This window comes from Rhodnius prolixus, unplaced genomic scaffold, assembly GCF_049639745.1.
Source record: "Rhodnius prolixus isolate KJV_2025 unplaced genomic scaffold, Rpr scaffold_2, whole genome shotgun sequence".
Taxonomy (NCBI): Eukaryota; Metazoa; Arthropoda; class Insecta; order Hemiptera; family Reduviidae; genus Rhodnius; species Rhodnius prolixus.
Window position 1 is genome coordinate 27,444,000 of NW_027411592.1, and position 18,523 is coordinate 27,462,522.

Genomic DNA, 18,523 nt, shown 5'->3' on the forward strand with positions numbered 1-18,523 from the left:
TTCCTCTACGGCATTAGCTGTGTCAATCAATTTTTGTAATGTTAACTCTGTTGTGCTAAGCAGCCTTTTCCTTAAATCATTACAAATAATACCTACTACAAACCGATCTCGTATCATTTCTTCCTCTAACTCGCCAAACTCACAGCTAGCGGCTTTCTCTTTTAATATTCTTATAAATTCCGAAAACTGCATTCCTTGAGTTTGATATGTAGAAAAAAACACATACCTTTCATATACCACGTTCTTTTTGGGTGTAATTTCCTTATCCAGGGCTAATATCAGCGCCTCAATGTCTTCCTCGTTTTCCATCTGCAACTGGCCGATTATTCGTAATCCCTCCTTACCAATAATCGTCTTGAACACTGCCGACCTGCGTCTGCTGGATTCTTTTTCTAGACCCGTACCTATCTCATAGTTGTGCCACATTCGTTTAAAAATCCTCCAATTCTCAACCAGTCCCGGGCCCGCCTCCAAATAGCTTGGAATGGGCAAGTTCGAATACATCGACATTGTTATTTTACTTATCACGAATTAAAAATCAAATTCGACCACTTCTGACACCATGTTTTGTATTACTTTTCAATAAAACAACAGTACTTTATAAAAGATCCTTTATTTAACCACCTCAGCCATGTGCTCACACACAGAACCTCCTTTACTGTTACTCGCCACTGCCAACAGATAGATACTGTACTGTTAATGAAATGCCAAAGTACCAGAGAAACAACCACGTGTATTTTACCAGCATACATCTATCGCTCCACGCACTGTTAACCTCCCTGCATAAAATGTTGCCCTATCACTAGGTACATATATAAATTAAAAATATATAATAAAATACAATAAAATAGAAAAGTGCACTTTAACCGATTAAACGAAATTTGAATCGCTGTAACGCACCGGCTTTTTCTTTGCTCGACTTCCTCTATCTGTCACCAACTTCAAAGTTCTCACAGCCGGATCCTGCAGTAGAAGTCTTCACTCTTCTGGTTGGGAATCTTCTAATGGTTTAGTATGTTCTGCAATGTTTCCCTAGATTTACTTTCTGCTGTCTTCTCAGCTGACACCAATAGACGCCTGTTACTTGATACCACACCACCATTCGTTTGGACAGTGTAAGCCCTTGGTTGACTTCCTGTTGTACCTTTCTATCCGTAGTTTCAGGTCGGGTATCAACACACGCTCGTTTCTCGCTGGCTCTCTAAAACGCCTCACACGATTTCGTTGATTGTATTTCTTTTGGTTCCTTTGTTTAAAACTGCTCTTTATTTTTAAACGATTTATTTGGACGCTTGTAACTGAACAATAGTTCTTAATTGAGGGAAGTAAAGACCGTATTTTTCTGCCGTACATCAATTCTGCCGGCGACAAACCGCTTTCTAATGGCTGTGGTTCTTTAGGCTAAGAGGCCTAAATTAGGATCGTCACATTTTGTGAGAATACGCTTGGCAATGTCAACCCTTTCCCTGCCTCTTCATTCGACTAAGGGTATCTTGAACTGGAAGTTCTATGTTCGAAAGTATAAGTGCTTGTGAATGTTTTGTAATCCTCAGAAGTTAACTGAGTTCCCCCATCTGGCCTCACGATGCACGGAATACCATGACGAGCGAAAACATTTTTCTTCGTTCTGTGACATCCTCACATGTTAGTCTATCTACAAAAATAACCTCCAAATATCTAGAATAGTAGTCTTGAATGATCAAATACCATTTACCTTGGAACTTGGCCAAATCTGCCAAGGAAGACCACTGGAGGCAAGAGGTTCTCGTGGATTCTTCCTCAGTTGCAGGCATTCTTTGCAGTTACCTACGAGTGACTTTATGTCTTCGCAAATGCCCGGCCACCATACTGAATCGTTAGCTCTTCTTCTGTATTTAACAATACCCATGTGCCCTTCATGGATTTTTGACAGAATCTCCTTTCTGAGAGATTTTGGGTATTACTAACCTAATTCCTTTCAGCAGCAGCTCTTGGTTAACATTAAATCCAAAACGATATCGATAGTTTAATGTCTCTTTATTCCATTTATCTTCTTCTATGCACCTTCTAATATGCTGGCATTCTGTATCCTCCGCCTGAGCTTCTCTCACTTGTGCTAGCATGATGTCTGTACAAGTCAGAGCTTCTACTATACTACGCAAGAAGGTCTTCTGGTCCAAAATATCCTCCGCCTCTCCACAAACTGGGAATGGGATGTCTAGAAAGTACATCTGGTGTGAAGAATTGTTTGCCTTGTATGTATCTAACTTCATAATCAAAACCTTGCAGTCGCATTCTAAACCTCTGCAATCAGGCTGATAACTGTGAGATGGGCTTCTGATCTAAAAGTTGAACAAGTGGCTTGTGGTCTGTAAGAAGAATGAACCTTTTCCCTAAAAGGTAAGCTGAAAACCGTTCACAAGCCCATGTTAAATTCAAAACCTCTTTTTCTACTTGGGCAGCTAAAGATCACAGGTCTCCACTCTCCATCTGTCCACAGACTTCGTGTTGTTGTTCAATAAATGCTCCTAGGCCTAAATTAGAAGCGTCCGCTGCCACTCTTGTGGGAAGATTTCTATCATAGGCAACCAGCACTGGCGTAAAAGTCAACCTTTTCTTTAATTCTTCCCACGCCTTTTTCTGCTACACATCCAATGTTCATAAAGTGCCTTTTTTTAATAATATTCTGAGGGGAGCATTTAAATTACCCAGGTGTGGAATGAATGTCATTAAGTTTATTCATTCCCAAAATCTGCCTAACTTGTAAGACATTCTCTGGGGCTGGATGCCTAAGTACTGCCTCAACTTTACCTTTGTCTGGATAAATCTTGCCTTCTTTTATAAAATGTACCAGAAATCTAACGGAACTGGTCCCGAACTTACTCTTTAATCTATTTAACGTCACCCCATTCTGCTTCAATCTTTGTAAAACTGCCTTCAGTCTTTCGTCGTGTTCCTTCTTATTACGGCCAACCACAAGGATGTCATCGGCTTGGCTTACAATACCCTCCAGCCCATCTTCGATGTGAAATATTCTTATCTGATAGACTTCGGGCCCCGAACTGATCCCAAACGGTAGACGTTTAAAAATATATCGCCCAAAAGGGGTAATGAAACATGTTAATTTGTAGCTATCAAGGTGTAGGGGTACCTGCCAAAACCCGTTGGATGCATCTAACAATACCTTCCCCCCTTCAAGCTTGGCTGGTGTTTCATCAACCGAAGGTAGCTGTAATTTCTCTCGCCTAATTGGGTGTAGTCTACACAGAGCCTTATCCTATCTCCCTATTTGAAAGCGTTTGTGATTGAGCAGTCACCGATCTAGCATCTAAGGAATGAACTGAACTCGTACTTAACACTCCGAAAAAAGTATGGATGATTAAATAAGATCATTGAAACCCAGCTATGATTTTTCAAATTAGCACTGTTTTATAATTCTTCAACAAAATACTGGTTCTCTTTACTCCAGAAATAACGTTATTACACTGCGGTATATTGCATACGTTTCCCTTTGTAGACAAAGTCAGAAAGACATCGTAAAATCAATTGCCTACAAGCGTCAAGAGGTTTTAATGTTCATCCATATCAATCAATTAGTTCATGACTTTAAACCTATTCTCCTTTTTGGTATGTTCGAGAAAAGCTGCCACTCTGAACACGTTGCTGAAGGCTTACATCTTTAATCGACATAAATTTTCCATACAAATGTATTTCTAAAATTAAAGTATGCAACAAAGTAACGAACATGTGAAGTGACTCGTAAAATTTGATGAGACTATATTGGGTCACTGCTTATTTCAGATATTTGGGTACATTATGTTAAAACTCAAATTACTTATTATATTTTTGCTATAATAAAAGTATCTTAAAGGTAATAGTAAAGATCCAACAATATTTCAGTGTTTAGAAGATACTTAAATATTTGAGGATTGTATTTTTACTTGTGGACAAAGTTCCCAGGAATAGATATTATGATTTCCTGCATATTGCAAAACCCACCTGGTGGCAAAATATCTCGATTACCATCTACGTAACATTTACAGAGCTACGTACTCAATTTAATAATCAAATTAAAGATTTCTTTATAATCAGCAAAATTATTTATTAGCACCTACTAAGTAAACAATTAATATTATTTTTGTACTTACATGAGTTAACATATCAGCAACAAATTTAGTGGTAATAACGACAATACTGGCAAGCCAAATGCTATCTCTCCACTAGACTCAAGCAAAATTATACCTATACTAAGACAGATCCTAGTTGTCCCGCCTACATGTGCCCCTGCTGCCAAAAAAGCGTACATCTGTGGACGACACCAAGCATCCTAAAAAAAAGTAAAACAAAAATAAATAACCGAAGAGTGCTCTTAACTGAATTTTCTAAAGTAAAAAAAATGTTACAAATACAAGTAGTAATCCCCATGAGTTCAACGTTTATTCAAATTTAAGTCGTTTCCGAGAAACTTTCGAAAAATTGTTGAACTCCTTTTGTAAAATAATACTTGTTGAGAGATTTTGGTCGCTAAGTTACAATCGGGTACTCTGGTAAGACCAATCGAAATACAAAGTTTCAGCTTCCTGTATTTTTCTTTGTTGAGATTGTCATCACGAACACACAGTAGAAACACACAAAGCGAGAGGGAGCATTGTTTAAAAATCACTTACTCGGACTCAGGAGATTTAAAAATTATATTTTTACTACAGGATAATTATATTATAACTCTCTAAATATGAAAATTTCACCTTAATACAACTTTGTTTATCTAGAAAGAAAATGTAAAAATCATATTTTACAATTGTTTAATCTCTTTTAAAAAAAAACCTTGACTTCAAGCCCCAGGTATGGTCTAAGAGGCAGCAATTTTATTGAACATGAGGGAATATGAGAATGGTTCTCATCACCGTGTCCTCACAACCAGGTTCATACTAATTCAATTCCCCAATGTTAATCTGGGACAATGCCTTAGGTGCGCTGATAGGAAATCAATCTTTAAGGGTACAATAAGGCGTGATAGACATATATGGCCTTAAGCGCTGATACTAACTTATAGCAAAGTAATATTAACAAAAACTTACAGTTTAAAAAGTTAAGTATAAGGGTTGATTAAACGCCAAAAGGTACACAAATCAGCAAGTACCCAACATTTCATTAATACTTCATTGATATTATTTAAGTAATTTTACCGCATTAATTTTCATTAATATTTTTTAAGAATTTATTAGATGTCACATACCCTTATGCTGGCCAGTTCATTCATAATAGTTATAATTGTGATAAAATGTATATTATATCTTCGTATAAATAGGTACTTTATTTTAACTCTATTCCAAATTATTCTTCTGATTTCTCTTTAATGTGCCCTTTATTCTGAAGTTGTCACACATACATGCATGTTAAATTAGAAAAAGACAAATTTAGAGTCGGCTACTGTTTAAATTTGAATCACGGAGGATTTAAAACAATATTTCATTCTTGAATTCGTCTTACCGAAATATTCGTGAGGACAAATAACACACAGTTAATAACAAGTAGATTATTCAACATTATTTATTCATTTCTCAATTGTAATTTAATTTAGTTCCCCTAATTTTACTTATAGTAAAATACTGGAATAATTAGCTGTCCTAAAAATATGCATATCTTATTTATTTTATATTACATATACACAACATTTGGGATGAATACCTAGATTGAGAATGTAATTGAAGAAAACTATATTATTTGCGATAAAGCCAGATAATTATTATCTATTATTATAAACGATTGACTACTACATGTAATAACAATTACTTTAATCGAAGAATGAACTTAAACCGACGATTTTTATTTAAAAATAAAAATAAATAAATAAAATCATTGATGTATGTTGGTGTAAGCAATTTTTAAAAAACGTTTATGAATTTTTTAGCCTCATATTTTTTTATTTTTTATAACGTTTTTTTTTTCACCTGTAATCAATAGTTTGATTATTATAGATAAATAGATATTACAGTCAATCTAAGTTAAATGGTGTGCTACTTGAACAAATATTTTGTAGATGAAAATGGCCAGCATAAGGGTATGTGACATCTAATAAATTCTTAAAAAATATTAATGAAAATTAATGCGGTAAAATTACTTAAATAATATCAATGAAGTATTAATGAAATGTTGGGTACTTGCTGATTTGTGTACCTTTTGGCGTTTAATCAACCCTTATACTTAACTTTTTAAACTGTAAGTTTTTGTTAAGGAGATTTTTGTACCTTTTGGATAGATTTTCCTTTTTGTCTATTTTACAAAGTTACATATCTGCTTTACAGATTTTTTTAAAATTTGGAATAAGCTATTTTATCATTATAACCTGATAAGGTGTTAAATCGGAACCGTAACTATCACTGGAGAGATCTTTTTAAAGAATGGTTATAGTTGCGGTCCCCAAACCATCCTCAATAACCATTTTTTTGAGAAAGCGTTTTGAATAAAATAGGAAGGTATTTGTAGGTAAATAGCAAAATTAAACTGCGATTTCAGTACTTCCTTTTAAGAGGAGCAAGAAAAATAAACTGCGATTACAGTACTTCTCCCTAAAAGGCAAAGATTTTGAATCGAACGACAATTCATTGATGTAAATCGGTTCACTCATTGATAATTTTAACGATTGCAGTACTTCCTCTTAGTAGGTGTAAGAGCATGATGGCACTTCACAGCCACGTAGAGGAGCTTTAATCACTTCTTCGTGCTAAATTTTATCAAAATCGGACTAAGCTTTGTAGAAATATTGGTAATAATAGTTTTAGAAAGGGCCTTATTTGGGTGGGGCGAACTCCCCTCCTTATGAGGCATAGCGTCGAGACTTTTAAAGTACAAATCTGTACAAAATTTCGATTCGAATGACACTTCATTCATGAAAATCGGTTCACGTGTCGATAATTTGAAACGATTGCTATACTTCCCCTTAACAAGTGTAAGAGCAGATCGTCGCTTTATTGTTAGGGAGGGGAGCCCTAACCCTATCATCCTACCAAATTTTATCAAAATCGGGTCAAGATTTACAGAGTAATTAGTAATAATAATTTTGGAGGGGGCCTTACATAAAGGGGGCTAACTCCTCTCCCATTGGATGTACAGGGCCGAGACCCCCAAAAGGCACATCTACATAAAATTACGAATCGAATGACACCTCATTAATGAAAATCGGTTCACGCGTTTAGGCGCTACGTTGTTTACAAAAAAGGTAACAACAAGAACAACAAGAACAACAACAACAACAAGAAGAACAAGAACAAGAACATTTTTTGAAAAAGCGGTTTTTGCTCATTTTCGGCAACTTTTTTCTCGAAACCTATTAGATCTGGGTGGTTGCAAAAAAATTACAGTTATGAAGGAGGGTTTGGAGTAAGATTTAAAGAAAATTTGGGAATTTTATCTTTTATAGAAAAAGAGAAAAAAATTGTCAAAGTTGGGTGTTTTTCAACGTTACGCTTTTTCGTGCAGTTTTTGATGGTCAACCCTTATACAACTGTCCTACCGGACAGTTTTAATAAAAGATCACCAACAATCAGTGTTTAGAAGATATTTAAATATAAACTGTAAAGGTTTTTGTCCTTTTACTAAAAACACTTTAACTACAACTAGTGACTGCCACTAGTTAATTTAATAAGTGTGGGTTTGATAAATAATAAAACTCGCTAAACTTATAAGTAGTAATTCGATTTATTAACACATTACCTTTACTAACATTAACATTTACTAGCAACTAACGCTATTCTTTACAGTTACCATTTACAACAGTCTCAACAGCTTACTGTTACTTACTCACTACGTAACGCCACAAAACTGTTCCACGACTGACCACTGGACTGCACTGCACTGAATTGCACTAGTCTCAACCGCACTAACAAAGCTCTACTCACTAACTGACTAACTGCCCAACTGGCTAACTCTGCCGAACTCCGACTACACTCTGACTCTCTCCAACCGAGACTCAATGCAACTCTGACTGCAACTCCAACTGCGACTCCCCCACTCCAACTGGGACTGCCCCACTCCGACTCCGTCTGTCTCACTCCAACTCTGACTGTCTCACTCCAACCTGCCACTCACTGGCCGGGAAAACACATACTGCCCCCACCCCAACTGGGGCCGCTCCCTTAGCTTACTTTTACACAGTGGTGGACCGTTATAGGCTACGGTCACTAAACTCCTAGAAAATCTAGCCCTTTCTTCTCTGCTCGGGTCAACTTCGTTACAATACTATATCCGTTATTAACGCAACCTCATTCGCAGTGATAATTTATAAGATACAGCAAATTATCAAAAAATAAAAGTTTGTAACAAAACTAACCGTTTGTGGGACCAATTCCAGTAGTAATTCCGCTAAGAGACGCCCCCAAATTGCTCCAGTAATTATATTGGGAACGAAAACTCCTCCCGTAATGGCTGTTCCCATATAAATAGCAGATAGTATGAAATAATATACCAATAACACTAAAAGTGGCTTTACTCCCATTAATCTCTCTGAAATATAATTAAATATTATTGTACTATTATATCTTACAAGTGAAACATTGTGGCTGATGATTTCTTTAATCTTTAGGATTTCGTCATAAATGAAAAAAACGAAAAGAAATGAACTTGTCCCATAGTCATTATTTCGAGGAAAATGTGAGCTTCTTAAGCATAAAATTTAAACGATATAACGATAGAATGAAATGGAAGTAGCTTTTTAAAAATCCAAGTACGTGATATTAATAAGAATAAATTCAAGCAGACTTTATACAACGTAATTCTGTGATAAGAATTAAAATAAACCTTTTTAAAATGGAAAGCTTTTTTTCTCTTTCTTTTGAAAAAGTAACTGATTTGTAAGGCACTATTTTAGCTACCTCTTCATAATTAGGGAATAGAGAAGATTTACTTTATTCAAATTAAAACTGTCCGGTAGGACAGTTGTATAAGGGTTGATCGTCAAAAACTGCACGTAAAAGCGTAACGTTGAAAAACACCCAACTTTGACCATTTTTTTCTCTTTTTCTAAAAAAGATAAAATTCCCAAATTTTCTTTAAAATAAAAGGTAAATCCTCCTTTATAACAGTAATTTTTTTTGCAACAACATACGAGTAAATTAAATGGATATCGAGAAATACGTTGCTGAAAATGTTCTTGTTCTTCTTGCTCCAAAATTATTATTACTAATATAATAACTCATTACATTATTGACCGACTTTGATCAAATTTGGCAGGATGAAGGAATTAGGGCTCCTCTACATATTATGAAAGCGCAATCCTGTTCTTACACCTACTAAGGGGAAGTTTTGCAATCATTTAAAGTTATCGTTTCATGAACCTATTTTCTTCAATGAAGTGTTATTTGCTTCAAAAAATGAAGTAGATTTGCATTTTTTATAGGTTTCGATGCTGAGTATCTTTAACAGACGAGTTTGCCCCACGCTGGTCAGGTCCTCCCTAAAACTATTGTTACTAATCTTTCTACAACGCTTAATCCGATTTTGCTAAAGTTTAATACGAAGAAGAGGTTAAAGCTTCCCTAAGTGGTGACTAAAGTGCCATCATGCCCTTACACCTACTAAGAGGAAGTTCTGCAATCGTTCAAATTATCGACGTAAGAACTGATTTAAATGAATGAATTGTATTTAAATTTGAAATTTTAGATACGGTAGCTTAAAAAACGATAACTTTAGTTTTTTAGGGTCTCGATGGTACATATTTAGGAGGGGAGTTTGCCCCACGTAAATAAAGCCCTCTTTTAAAAGGTTATTAATAATAATTCTGTAAATCTTCGCCCAACTTTGATCAAATTAGGCAAGAAGAAGAATTTAGAATGCGTGACGTTTAAGTTTCATCCTGCTCTTACTCCTACTAAGGGGAAGTATTTGCAACCATACCGTATTCGCAGTTAAAATTCTCTTTGCCAATTCTCTTAGGTGTTCTCCCAATGTTATAATGTAATATAAAATAGATATGCATGTTTTTAGTTGGTTATAAAACTTCTTTTCAACAAGTACTCAATTCAAGGGCTGTATTAAATTAATGTTTGAAAATAAATGAATTATAATTAAAAGTATTAGTTATTTGTTAACTAAGTAATTTGTGCTCACATAAGACGAATTCAAGACTGAAATTTCGTTTTAACTCCGTAATTCAAATTACAACGGTAAAAGACCAACTCCAACTTTTCCTTTTTCTTTTTAGTGTGCGAGTGAATATGATGATTATTCAGAATAAAGATAAATCACAAGAATAATTTGGAACAGGGTTAAAATGAAGTGCCTTTTTAATATGGTGTTGAGATACATCTTTTATTATTCTAACAGAAAAATATTTACGGGTGATAAAAGGCCAGCACAAGGGTCTGTGACATCTAATACATTCTAAAAAATTACTAAAAAGTAAGAATGAAATGTTGGGTACTTGCTGATTTGTGTGATTTGAATCTTTGGGGTCTCCTTTTTTGTACAAGAGGAAAATCAGAAATTCCCCCTTACTTGTAGGCACTAATTCCTTGTATAAAATGCAATTAAATAAATTTAGAAGATAGTGTTTCCAATTAGCAGGCATAATTTTGTACAGTTCGTATGGCAAGTTATCCGAACTGCTGTAGCTTTACTATGTTTACTGCAATGGCTAACTGTAATTCAAGTAAAGTGATGTCACTCTCCAATGTAAAATAAGAATTAACAAAATGACCCGTATCAACAAATAATCGATCAGAGTGAATGTGTCTGTAGATGAACAAGAATTCTTCTGTTGTGACCGGGATGTCCAAAAAAATAATTGGTCTGAATTGTTTTAACGAATGCCAAAATTGTTTTGAGTCTCTAGTGTTCGATATATAACTTTACACATTTGGTGAAATCAAGGTATTTATCGTGGACACAGAGGGTTAACTTAATCTTTAAAGGAACAACTTCTACAATTCTCATTGAACCACTTTTTGTCCCCAGCAAGCCTATTAGGTCTGTATTTTCTATATTTAATTAAACCGGAAGGAAGTGCACATTGCAAGAAACCACTTACAAATGTTAATTGTTTGATTTAAAATTTTTAAATAATTGATCTTGTTTTCTTCACTAATACATAGGGAATACTTTTCAATTTTGTCACTACATTTGTTCTCAATCGGTCCAACACCCAAATTTAATGATAGCAATAAAGGCACATGAAAAAAAAGTTCAGACTGGCTTGAAACTACCTCATAATGTACCACGTCTACTAAATCAAGTGAAATCCAAACTGTGTCTACAATACTCTTGTCACTGAATGTCCTGCCATTCAGGACCGAATACCAATTTTCTTCCATGTAACTGACTAATCTGCTACCACTAGTGGTATGAATGAGATCAAGTTAGTCCCCAAAACTGGATAATCTGCTTCCATCTAACAAACCATCTCCCAATTGATTCATATTCCCTATTCTTGCATTTAAATCCCCGCCCAAAGATAAAAAAGAATCCAACGAACCGTGTGTTCGTTGTTATTTATGTTTGTAATTTATCTCCCTTCTGCTAGCTTCCGGCGGGTCAGTCCTGGCGTCATCTATTTCTTCATCAAAAAGAGAAACTCCTAGGAAGATAAAATCTAAGAGTGGGCAGCTGGATTTGAACCCAGCATCTCCATTTAAGGATCCAGTAAGCTGAACACTGAGCTATCCCCTTCCTTACCATCCTTTATTAAAAACAGATATAACCGGTCCAATGCGGTCAGGTCATTTCGTTTCGCTTCCACTTTCTGCTTCAACTCTTAGTTTTATCCACAACACTCAGCCTAATACCCACCATCAATGCAAGTTAAGTGGCCAAGTACTTAATTTTAGCTTAAAGTTCTAGTTTAGTACTGCCTTCAGTTAGCATCCATTTTGATCGTTTTAATTTCATAGCTAATATCTCGAGATTTGTGATGAAACCAAAAACATAATCTTTACGCTGCTAGACAATTGCAAGCATAAATTCATAGCTAGTGTTCTTTCAACTAGCAAGAATAAAGTAAAAATAAACTAAATTTGACCTTTACCATCACAAATAAGGGTGTTCATTAATGAAACATCATTTTGAAAGAAAAATAAAACCACTGTCGGGAGTTGTCCTTTAGCACAATGCCACTGAAAAAGTAAAATAGATATTATAATAATATAATATAATATAATAATAATAATAATAATAATAATAATAATAATAATAATAAAGGGAAGGGATTAGCTATGAGGTTAGCATACTGGACTCCCACGCGGAGGTCCCGGGTTCGAATCCAGCAGCTGACCCTTAGATTTTCTCTTCCTAGGAGCTTCTTACAGCTCACTGTCCGGTGATGGACAGTGTTGTCTGTAACGAGAGAACACTGTCCGGAGGCCGGCAGTGCACTGGAAAAAGCTCCGGGCGCTAATGACCTCAGCTGTTGATGCGCCAAAAAAAAAAAAAAAAAAAAAAAAAAAAATAATAATAATAATGTTTATTAATAATTCTATATACATAAAATAATATTATTGTACATCATCACAAACAATATAGGCATGGACATCAGTCCGTCTGCCAAGATGTTGCTGATAAACAAAAGTCTCCCTGAATACAAAAATTTAATAATTGAACACAAAAACCAATTCCCTCATTACTTCAGTGATAATATTGCGTAATTGTACAATGCCTGCCAGTCGTCACCATTAGAAAAACCAAAACTGAGCCCTGTCCATTGCATCCATCCCATATCATTTCCGCCGAAAACCATTAAGAACTGGACAAACGGCAATAAAATGATAAGTATCCTCTATAGCCGCCATATTACAAAGCGAACACATGCCGATCAGCTGTCCAAAAAATACACAATATATAATATCCTTTTAACATTCTCCGCCATATTACACACAGTAAGTCCCTCGTACACACTCTCTCAAACAGTGTTGCCACATATTCGGCCATTCTACGTTCTAAATTGGCCTCAATTTAAGTCGTAGGGAAGTAAGCGGGTGCCCTTCTCTTTCGTTTGTGCACATTTAAGGGTGATGATCTGAAGCCCTCTTCCTGTGCATCGACCACTTCTTCTTCTTGTTCCTCTTCTGTGTTTATTTGGCCTTCCTCATCATCTTGTCCGTCTCTCCCGGGTTTCCAAATTTTCATGTCGCTGGCGTGGACTGAGGTGGCAAACTGTCGTCCCTCTTTACCCTCTAGGTCCGTCACCGTGTACGAATCTCCTCCACGTGCAGCAGTAACAACCATCGGTCCTCTATATCGTGGTTGGGTCTTCGTGGGCACTCCAGTGTGCCCCATCGCTCTCCTGACAAACACCAGATCGCCTATCTCAAAGGAAGTCGCTTCACATGCCCTCAGGTCAAATAACTCCTTCATGTATTGCTGACCATCAAGCACTTTACTTCTAATATTATCCTGTAATCTTTCGGGTCGGTTGTATTCGGTCTTTAGGAACTCTCTCAACCCTGAATCTATACTGGGTAATCGTGGATGGTAACCGTACAAGGCCTCAAAAGGTGATTTTCCGGTAGCTCTGTTGATATTAACGTTGAGGGCCATCTCACATTCTTCCATTTTACTGTCCCAATCTGTACCATCTTCCTTTAAGGTTAATGATCTAATCACGGGTAAAACTGTTTTATTCACTCTCTCCACCATCCCGTTGGCCCTTGGGTGTCTCACAGAAATCAGGTTGTGTTTTATGCCATAGCCTTGGCAATACTCCTCGAATTGTTGACTGGTGAAAGCTGTTCCTCTGTCGGATACGATCATGTCCGGTATTCCTCTTTCCATCACTAGCTTCTTCAGGCATTTCAACGTAGTCGTGGTTTTCACGTCCTTTACGGGGTACAGTCTCACGAAACGAGTGAGATTATCAGTGACGACCAGAAGGTGCTGGTTGCCTTTCCCACTCTTCACGAAGGGTCCCAAGTGGTCCGCATGTAAGATAGCGAACGGCCTCTTCCCGGGTGCGATAGGGTGAAGTTTTCCTCTTTTCTTTCCGGATGGAACCTTATTCAAAATGCATTGGATGCAGGAGTGGATGTGGCTTTTAATATATCTCCTCATGGCTGGAAACCAGTAGAATTGTTTGATGTTTGCTAGCGAGCGTTCTAGCCCAAAGTGCCCCATCAGATCATGGGCTTTCACTGCCAAAGATTTCCTGAAGCTATTGGGGACCATTAAAAGTTCTCTTCCCTCGAATGTTTTATAAAGAATCCCATTAGATAGATTCACGTTTCCCGCTTGTTGATGCTCACCCGCGGTTCTGTCTTCGGGTCTCTTTTCCAAGATATTCCTTAACCTTTGTAGTTTTTCGTCCGTCACTTGCCACAATTTCACCTCCTCTTCGCGTGATATGAAAGTGAATATCTCTCCCAACATTTGTACCTCTGAATTATCTTGTCCTGCTGGCACGGCTCTGCTAAGTGCATCTACATGCATCATCTTGTCGCCTGGCCGATACTTTACTTCAAAGTCATATTCCTGTAGTTGATTAAACCAGCGACATATTTGCGAATTTTTCGTCCGATTCGAATTCAAATAGATGAGTGCTTGGCAATCTGTTACAATGGTAAAGGGTATATTAATCAGGAATTGTCGCAATCGTTCCACGCTCCATACAATGGCTAATAATTCTAACTTACTGGAGTGGTAGTTCCTCTCTGGTTCTGAAGTTCTCTTACTAACGCAATAAACCAGATGTAGCTTCCCATCTTGCCCCTCCTGCAGAAGCATACCTGCCAATCCGTCCATGCTCGCATCAGTGTGTAGTTCAGTTCGCACTTTTGGATTGTACAGATGTAGTACTGGCTCTTTTGTCAACGCATCTTTCAGATCCTGAAACGCTAGCCTTTGTTTCTCTTCCCAACTGAACTGCATACCTTTCTTCATTAAAATCGTCAAAGGTGACGCTCGTTTTGCGAATTCGGGTACAAATCGCCTAAAAAAACTTGCTAGTCCTAGGAAACGCCGCAGCTCCTGAGTATTCTTAGGTTCAGGATATTTTGAAATCACCTCCGTTTTGCGAGGTCCTGGCCTAATACCATCTAATGACACAATAAATCCCAAATACTCAACTTCAGTCTTTCCGAAGTGGCATTTCTTAAGTCTTAGAGTTAGCATTGCTTCTTTTAATGCCCCTAAAACGCTTTCCAATTTCGAAACCAAGTCCTTCCAATTCTTAGCCGGAATGAGTAAGTCATCTAGATAACAGAGTACTACTTTATTCTTCAACTGACCCAGAGCTTTGCTCATCATTCTAGTAAATTCGTAGGGGGCGTTTTTTAGTCCAAACACCATCCTATCGAATTGGGCGTGCTCGTCAGGGGTTATAAAAGCTGTCTTTTGTTTAGCGTCTTCACTCAATGGCACTTGAAGATACCCGTGTGCCAGATCTAGTGTCACAAAAAGCTCCGCTCCCGACAGGGATTCTAGCTGCGAGTCAATATCTGGAATTGGGAAAGACTGCGTAACTGTCTGTCTGTTCAACCTTCGATAGTCCACTACCATTCGTGCTTCCCCATTCTTCTTTCTCACCAATAATACTGGGCTTGCATACGGCGATTTGGTGTCGGACACGATATCTGCAGCTTTAAGTTCCCGTACTATTTCCGCTATTTGCTTTCTCTCTTCTAGACTTGCTTTATAAGGTTTCATTTGAACCGGTCGGCTGCCTGGTTCTTCTAATATTTCCATTTCCGCAATTCTTGTTAGTCCAATTTCCGCAGCATTTTCCGCGAAGCACATAGGGTATTCATTGAGTAAGTTAACTAATTCCAATTTCTGTTCCTCCGTAATTGTTTCTCCAACATTGATTTCCGAAACGTCTATCTTCCTCTTCAGACCTATGTCCCTTGTGACTTCTTGTCCTTGCTTTATATTGAGAATAAATCCGTGTCCAACTTTCTTCCCTTTCTTAAGCTTCACTTCTTCATTCGACTCATTTCTTATCATTGTGCAGAAAGTTTCTTCTCCAACAACTGTTTCTACAAGATTGATGCTAGCTGGTGGTAGATTAACATTCTCATGTACCATAATCACTGACTTGGTTGATGCTGGTGAATCTATCTGTATGTTTTTGAAAGGATCCTCTTCTCGGTAACCAATCTTCAACATACCATCAACACTACAATAAGCCACATGAGGTTGGTCTAGCCAACTGCGACCAATTATCATTTCATATAGTTGGGCCTTGTCTGGAACAATTAATAACTTCACTTCCGTGCCCAACACTCCGTCTACGCTAAGTACGGCATTCGTCCATTCTTCTACCTTTAAAGATTCGTGACTTCCTCCAAAACCAATTAGCTCTGTCTTGCCAGGAATTCTTCTCAAGTCAAAACGTTTTGCTACTGAGTCTCTAATAGTGCAATCTGATGCCCCAGTATCTACAAGGCAATGAGTAAAGGAATCTCCATTAATTTGTACCTGTTTTATATATTTCAGACAAGTAGGATTAGTTGCCTGAGCAATCACATTGATCTGACTATCCTTTGTGCAATCCTTAGCCACATGTGTTGTGTCCCCACACTTCCGACACTTTCTTTCACTTGATGAATTTGGACATTCCCTGGACAAGTGTCCCTGTTTGCCACAAGCGTAACATCTAGGATTAAAATTTTCTCGTGGGCTACTTTTTCCTGAGTTTTCTGTGCGTCGGAAGAATTCTGTTTTCTTACTACTGACACTCTTAGCTCTACCTTCGTTAGTATCATCTTCACTTCTACTCGATGAATCTTTATTTTTATTTTTCGACTCTCTACTCTGAGTGCCCCAATTCTTTCTAATTCTCTGCAAACGGGCTTCGTTAACTCTCTCATATTCCTCAATAGAGTCCCTTAATTCGTCTTCGTCGTGATGTGTGATACTTAATAGATGGTCACTAAGCTCTTTAGACCACAGTCCTTCAATAACTTGTAACTTGATCTCCTTAAAGGGTAATTTCAACTCTTTACACAATCTTACCTTTTCCTGCAGGTAATCTTCAGTATCTTCTTGTTTTCCCTGAGCTCTATTTGCCATTTCTCTCCATTTAGTTCCCGCATCAATCTCACCTACATAAGTTCTTTTAAATTTACTTTGAAAATCATTCCAGGTTCGAACACTCTTTGATTGAAACCAGTCTTTAGCCGGTCCGGCCATACTTGCTCTCGCCGCCTCCAATTTAAACTCATCAGGCCATGCGTGTAGTTTAGCGATGCTATTCAAGGCCTCTAACCATGATTCTGCCTCATGCCGTGGAACTTTACCATTAAACTTTGTGATATTATTCTTAAAGTCTGGAATTATCTTAAATTCTTTTGTTTTGTTCATGCTTAAACTTCTGATCAACGCTTCATTTTGCGCTAGCATTCTTAAAAGAATAGAATTCTCACCTACCTTTACCTCTGCTGTCGCTTGATTTAGTGGGGTTTCGATATCGTATTTTTCCTCCTCAGAATTTTCATCATCAGAGTCATCTTCATCACCCGAGTCTGAAAAAGACCCTAAATCATTTAAACTATAACAAATCTGTCTAGCTTTCTCTTCCACTGAACCTCCAATATCTAATCTAAGAAACTTGCAAACCGCGATTAACTCACTTTCTTCGAATCCCAGGACAATTTCCCTAATTTTACTATTAAACATTTCGGATCCTGGCTCTAACTTGAACCCTTCAAATTTCCTTAATCTCTTTCGGTTCGCTCTATCTCCCTCTCGACTAAAAATTAATTTATGAATGATCTTGATCGTCTTTGTAGAAGATTCTGATATATTTTTTTTTCAACCAAATAATCTTTTCCATTGTCTTGTAAATAAATGAAACAATTTCGTCAGCACAGAAATAAAAGTTATTAAAAATTACTTATAGTATATTGTCCAAAAGATATAAACGAACAAAGAAAACAACTTAAAATTTATATTTAACTTCTAAATAAACTTATGATCGTTTTGGATAGTAAAATTATTTTATTTTGCTCTCTTAAATAATCAGTTTAAAAGAGTTTAAGTTGTGTTAATAGATGATTGTAAAGTACTTTTAACCAGTTTAACGGTGTGCAAGAACAATGTAAATATAATTTATTTTTTTTTTTCTTAGTTTTTTTGTGCAAAACATTCATAGTGACCTCTAACCTTCAGCTCTGTAAGTATTTGACTTTCCGAGTGTAAAACCAAGTGCTAAGACAATTTCTCACCCCTCTTTATTTATCTTCCAATTCTCCATTCTCAACTCTAAAGATGAGTCTCAGCAACACATCTAACTCCAAATCATCTCCCGCCAGCTTATCTACTTCCTCTGTAAGTTCAAAAACAACCAAAAAAAGAACAATCTCACCTCACAGCTCTCCCCCCAAAGACAAAAAGAAAAATGCTCCGCCTGCAGCAACTACGAAAACAAGCCTAGCAAGCAAACCCACTCTGTTCCCCGAGCTGAATCCAGAGCCTAGCAGTGCAACTGCAAATTCCATGCCAGACACAATAGTAGCTCCAGGAATACTCACCTACAACCCGTTCACTCCCCTAGCTGCTCCAGATGAAATGCCTGCATCTGTGCCTACTCAGTCTCAGAAAATACCGAAACCACCGCCAATATATT

The 18,523-nt window shown here is 37.0% G+C and overlaps 1 protein-coding gene across 5 annotated transcripts in view; it reads right to left on the reverse strand.

The window, feature by feature from the left end:
- The window catches only part of LOC141449349 (H(+)/Cl(-) exchange transporter 7-like), a 75,199-nt gene that overhangs the window by 14,631 nt on the left and 42,045 nt on the right, over nt 1-18,523 (reverse strand). For 4 of the 5 annotated variants that reach the window (XM_074118715.1, XM_074118718.1, XM_074118714.1 and 1 more), the window contains 3 exons: nt 11,996-12,083; nt 8,309-8,481; nt 4,128-4,306 (listed from right to left, as the gene is read on the reverse strand). In XM_074118715.1, coding sequence (XP_073974816.1) covers nt 4,133-4,306; nt 8,309-8,481; nt 11,996-12,083 — 435 coding nt within the window. In that variant the 3' untranslated portion in view covers nt 4,128-4,132. The remainder of the gene's footprint in view (nt 1-4,127; nt 4,307-8,308; nt 8,482-11,995; nt 12,084-18,523) is intronic. The other variant, XM_074118716.1, reaches the window with a different exon arrangement.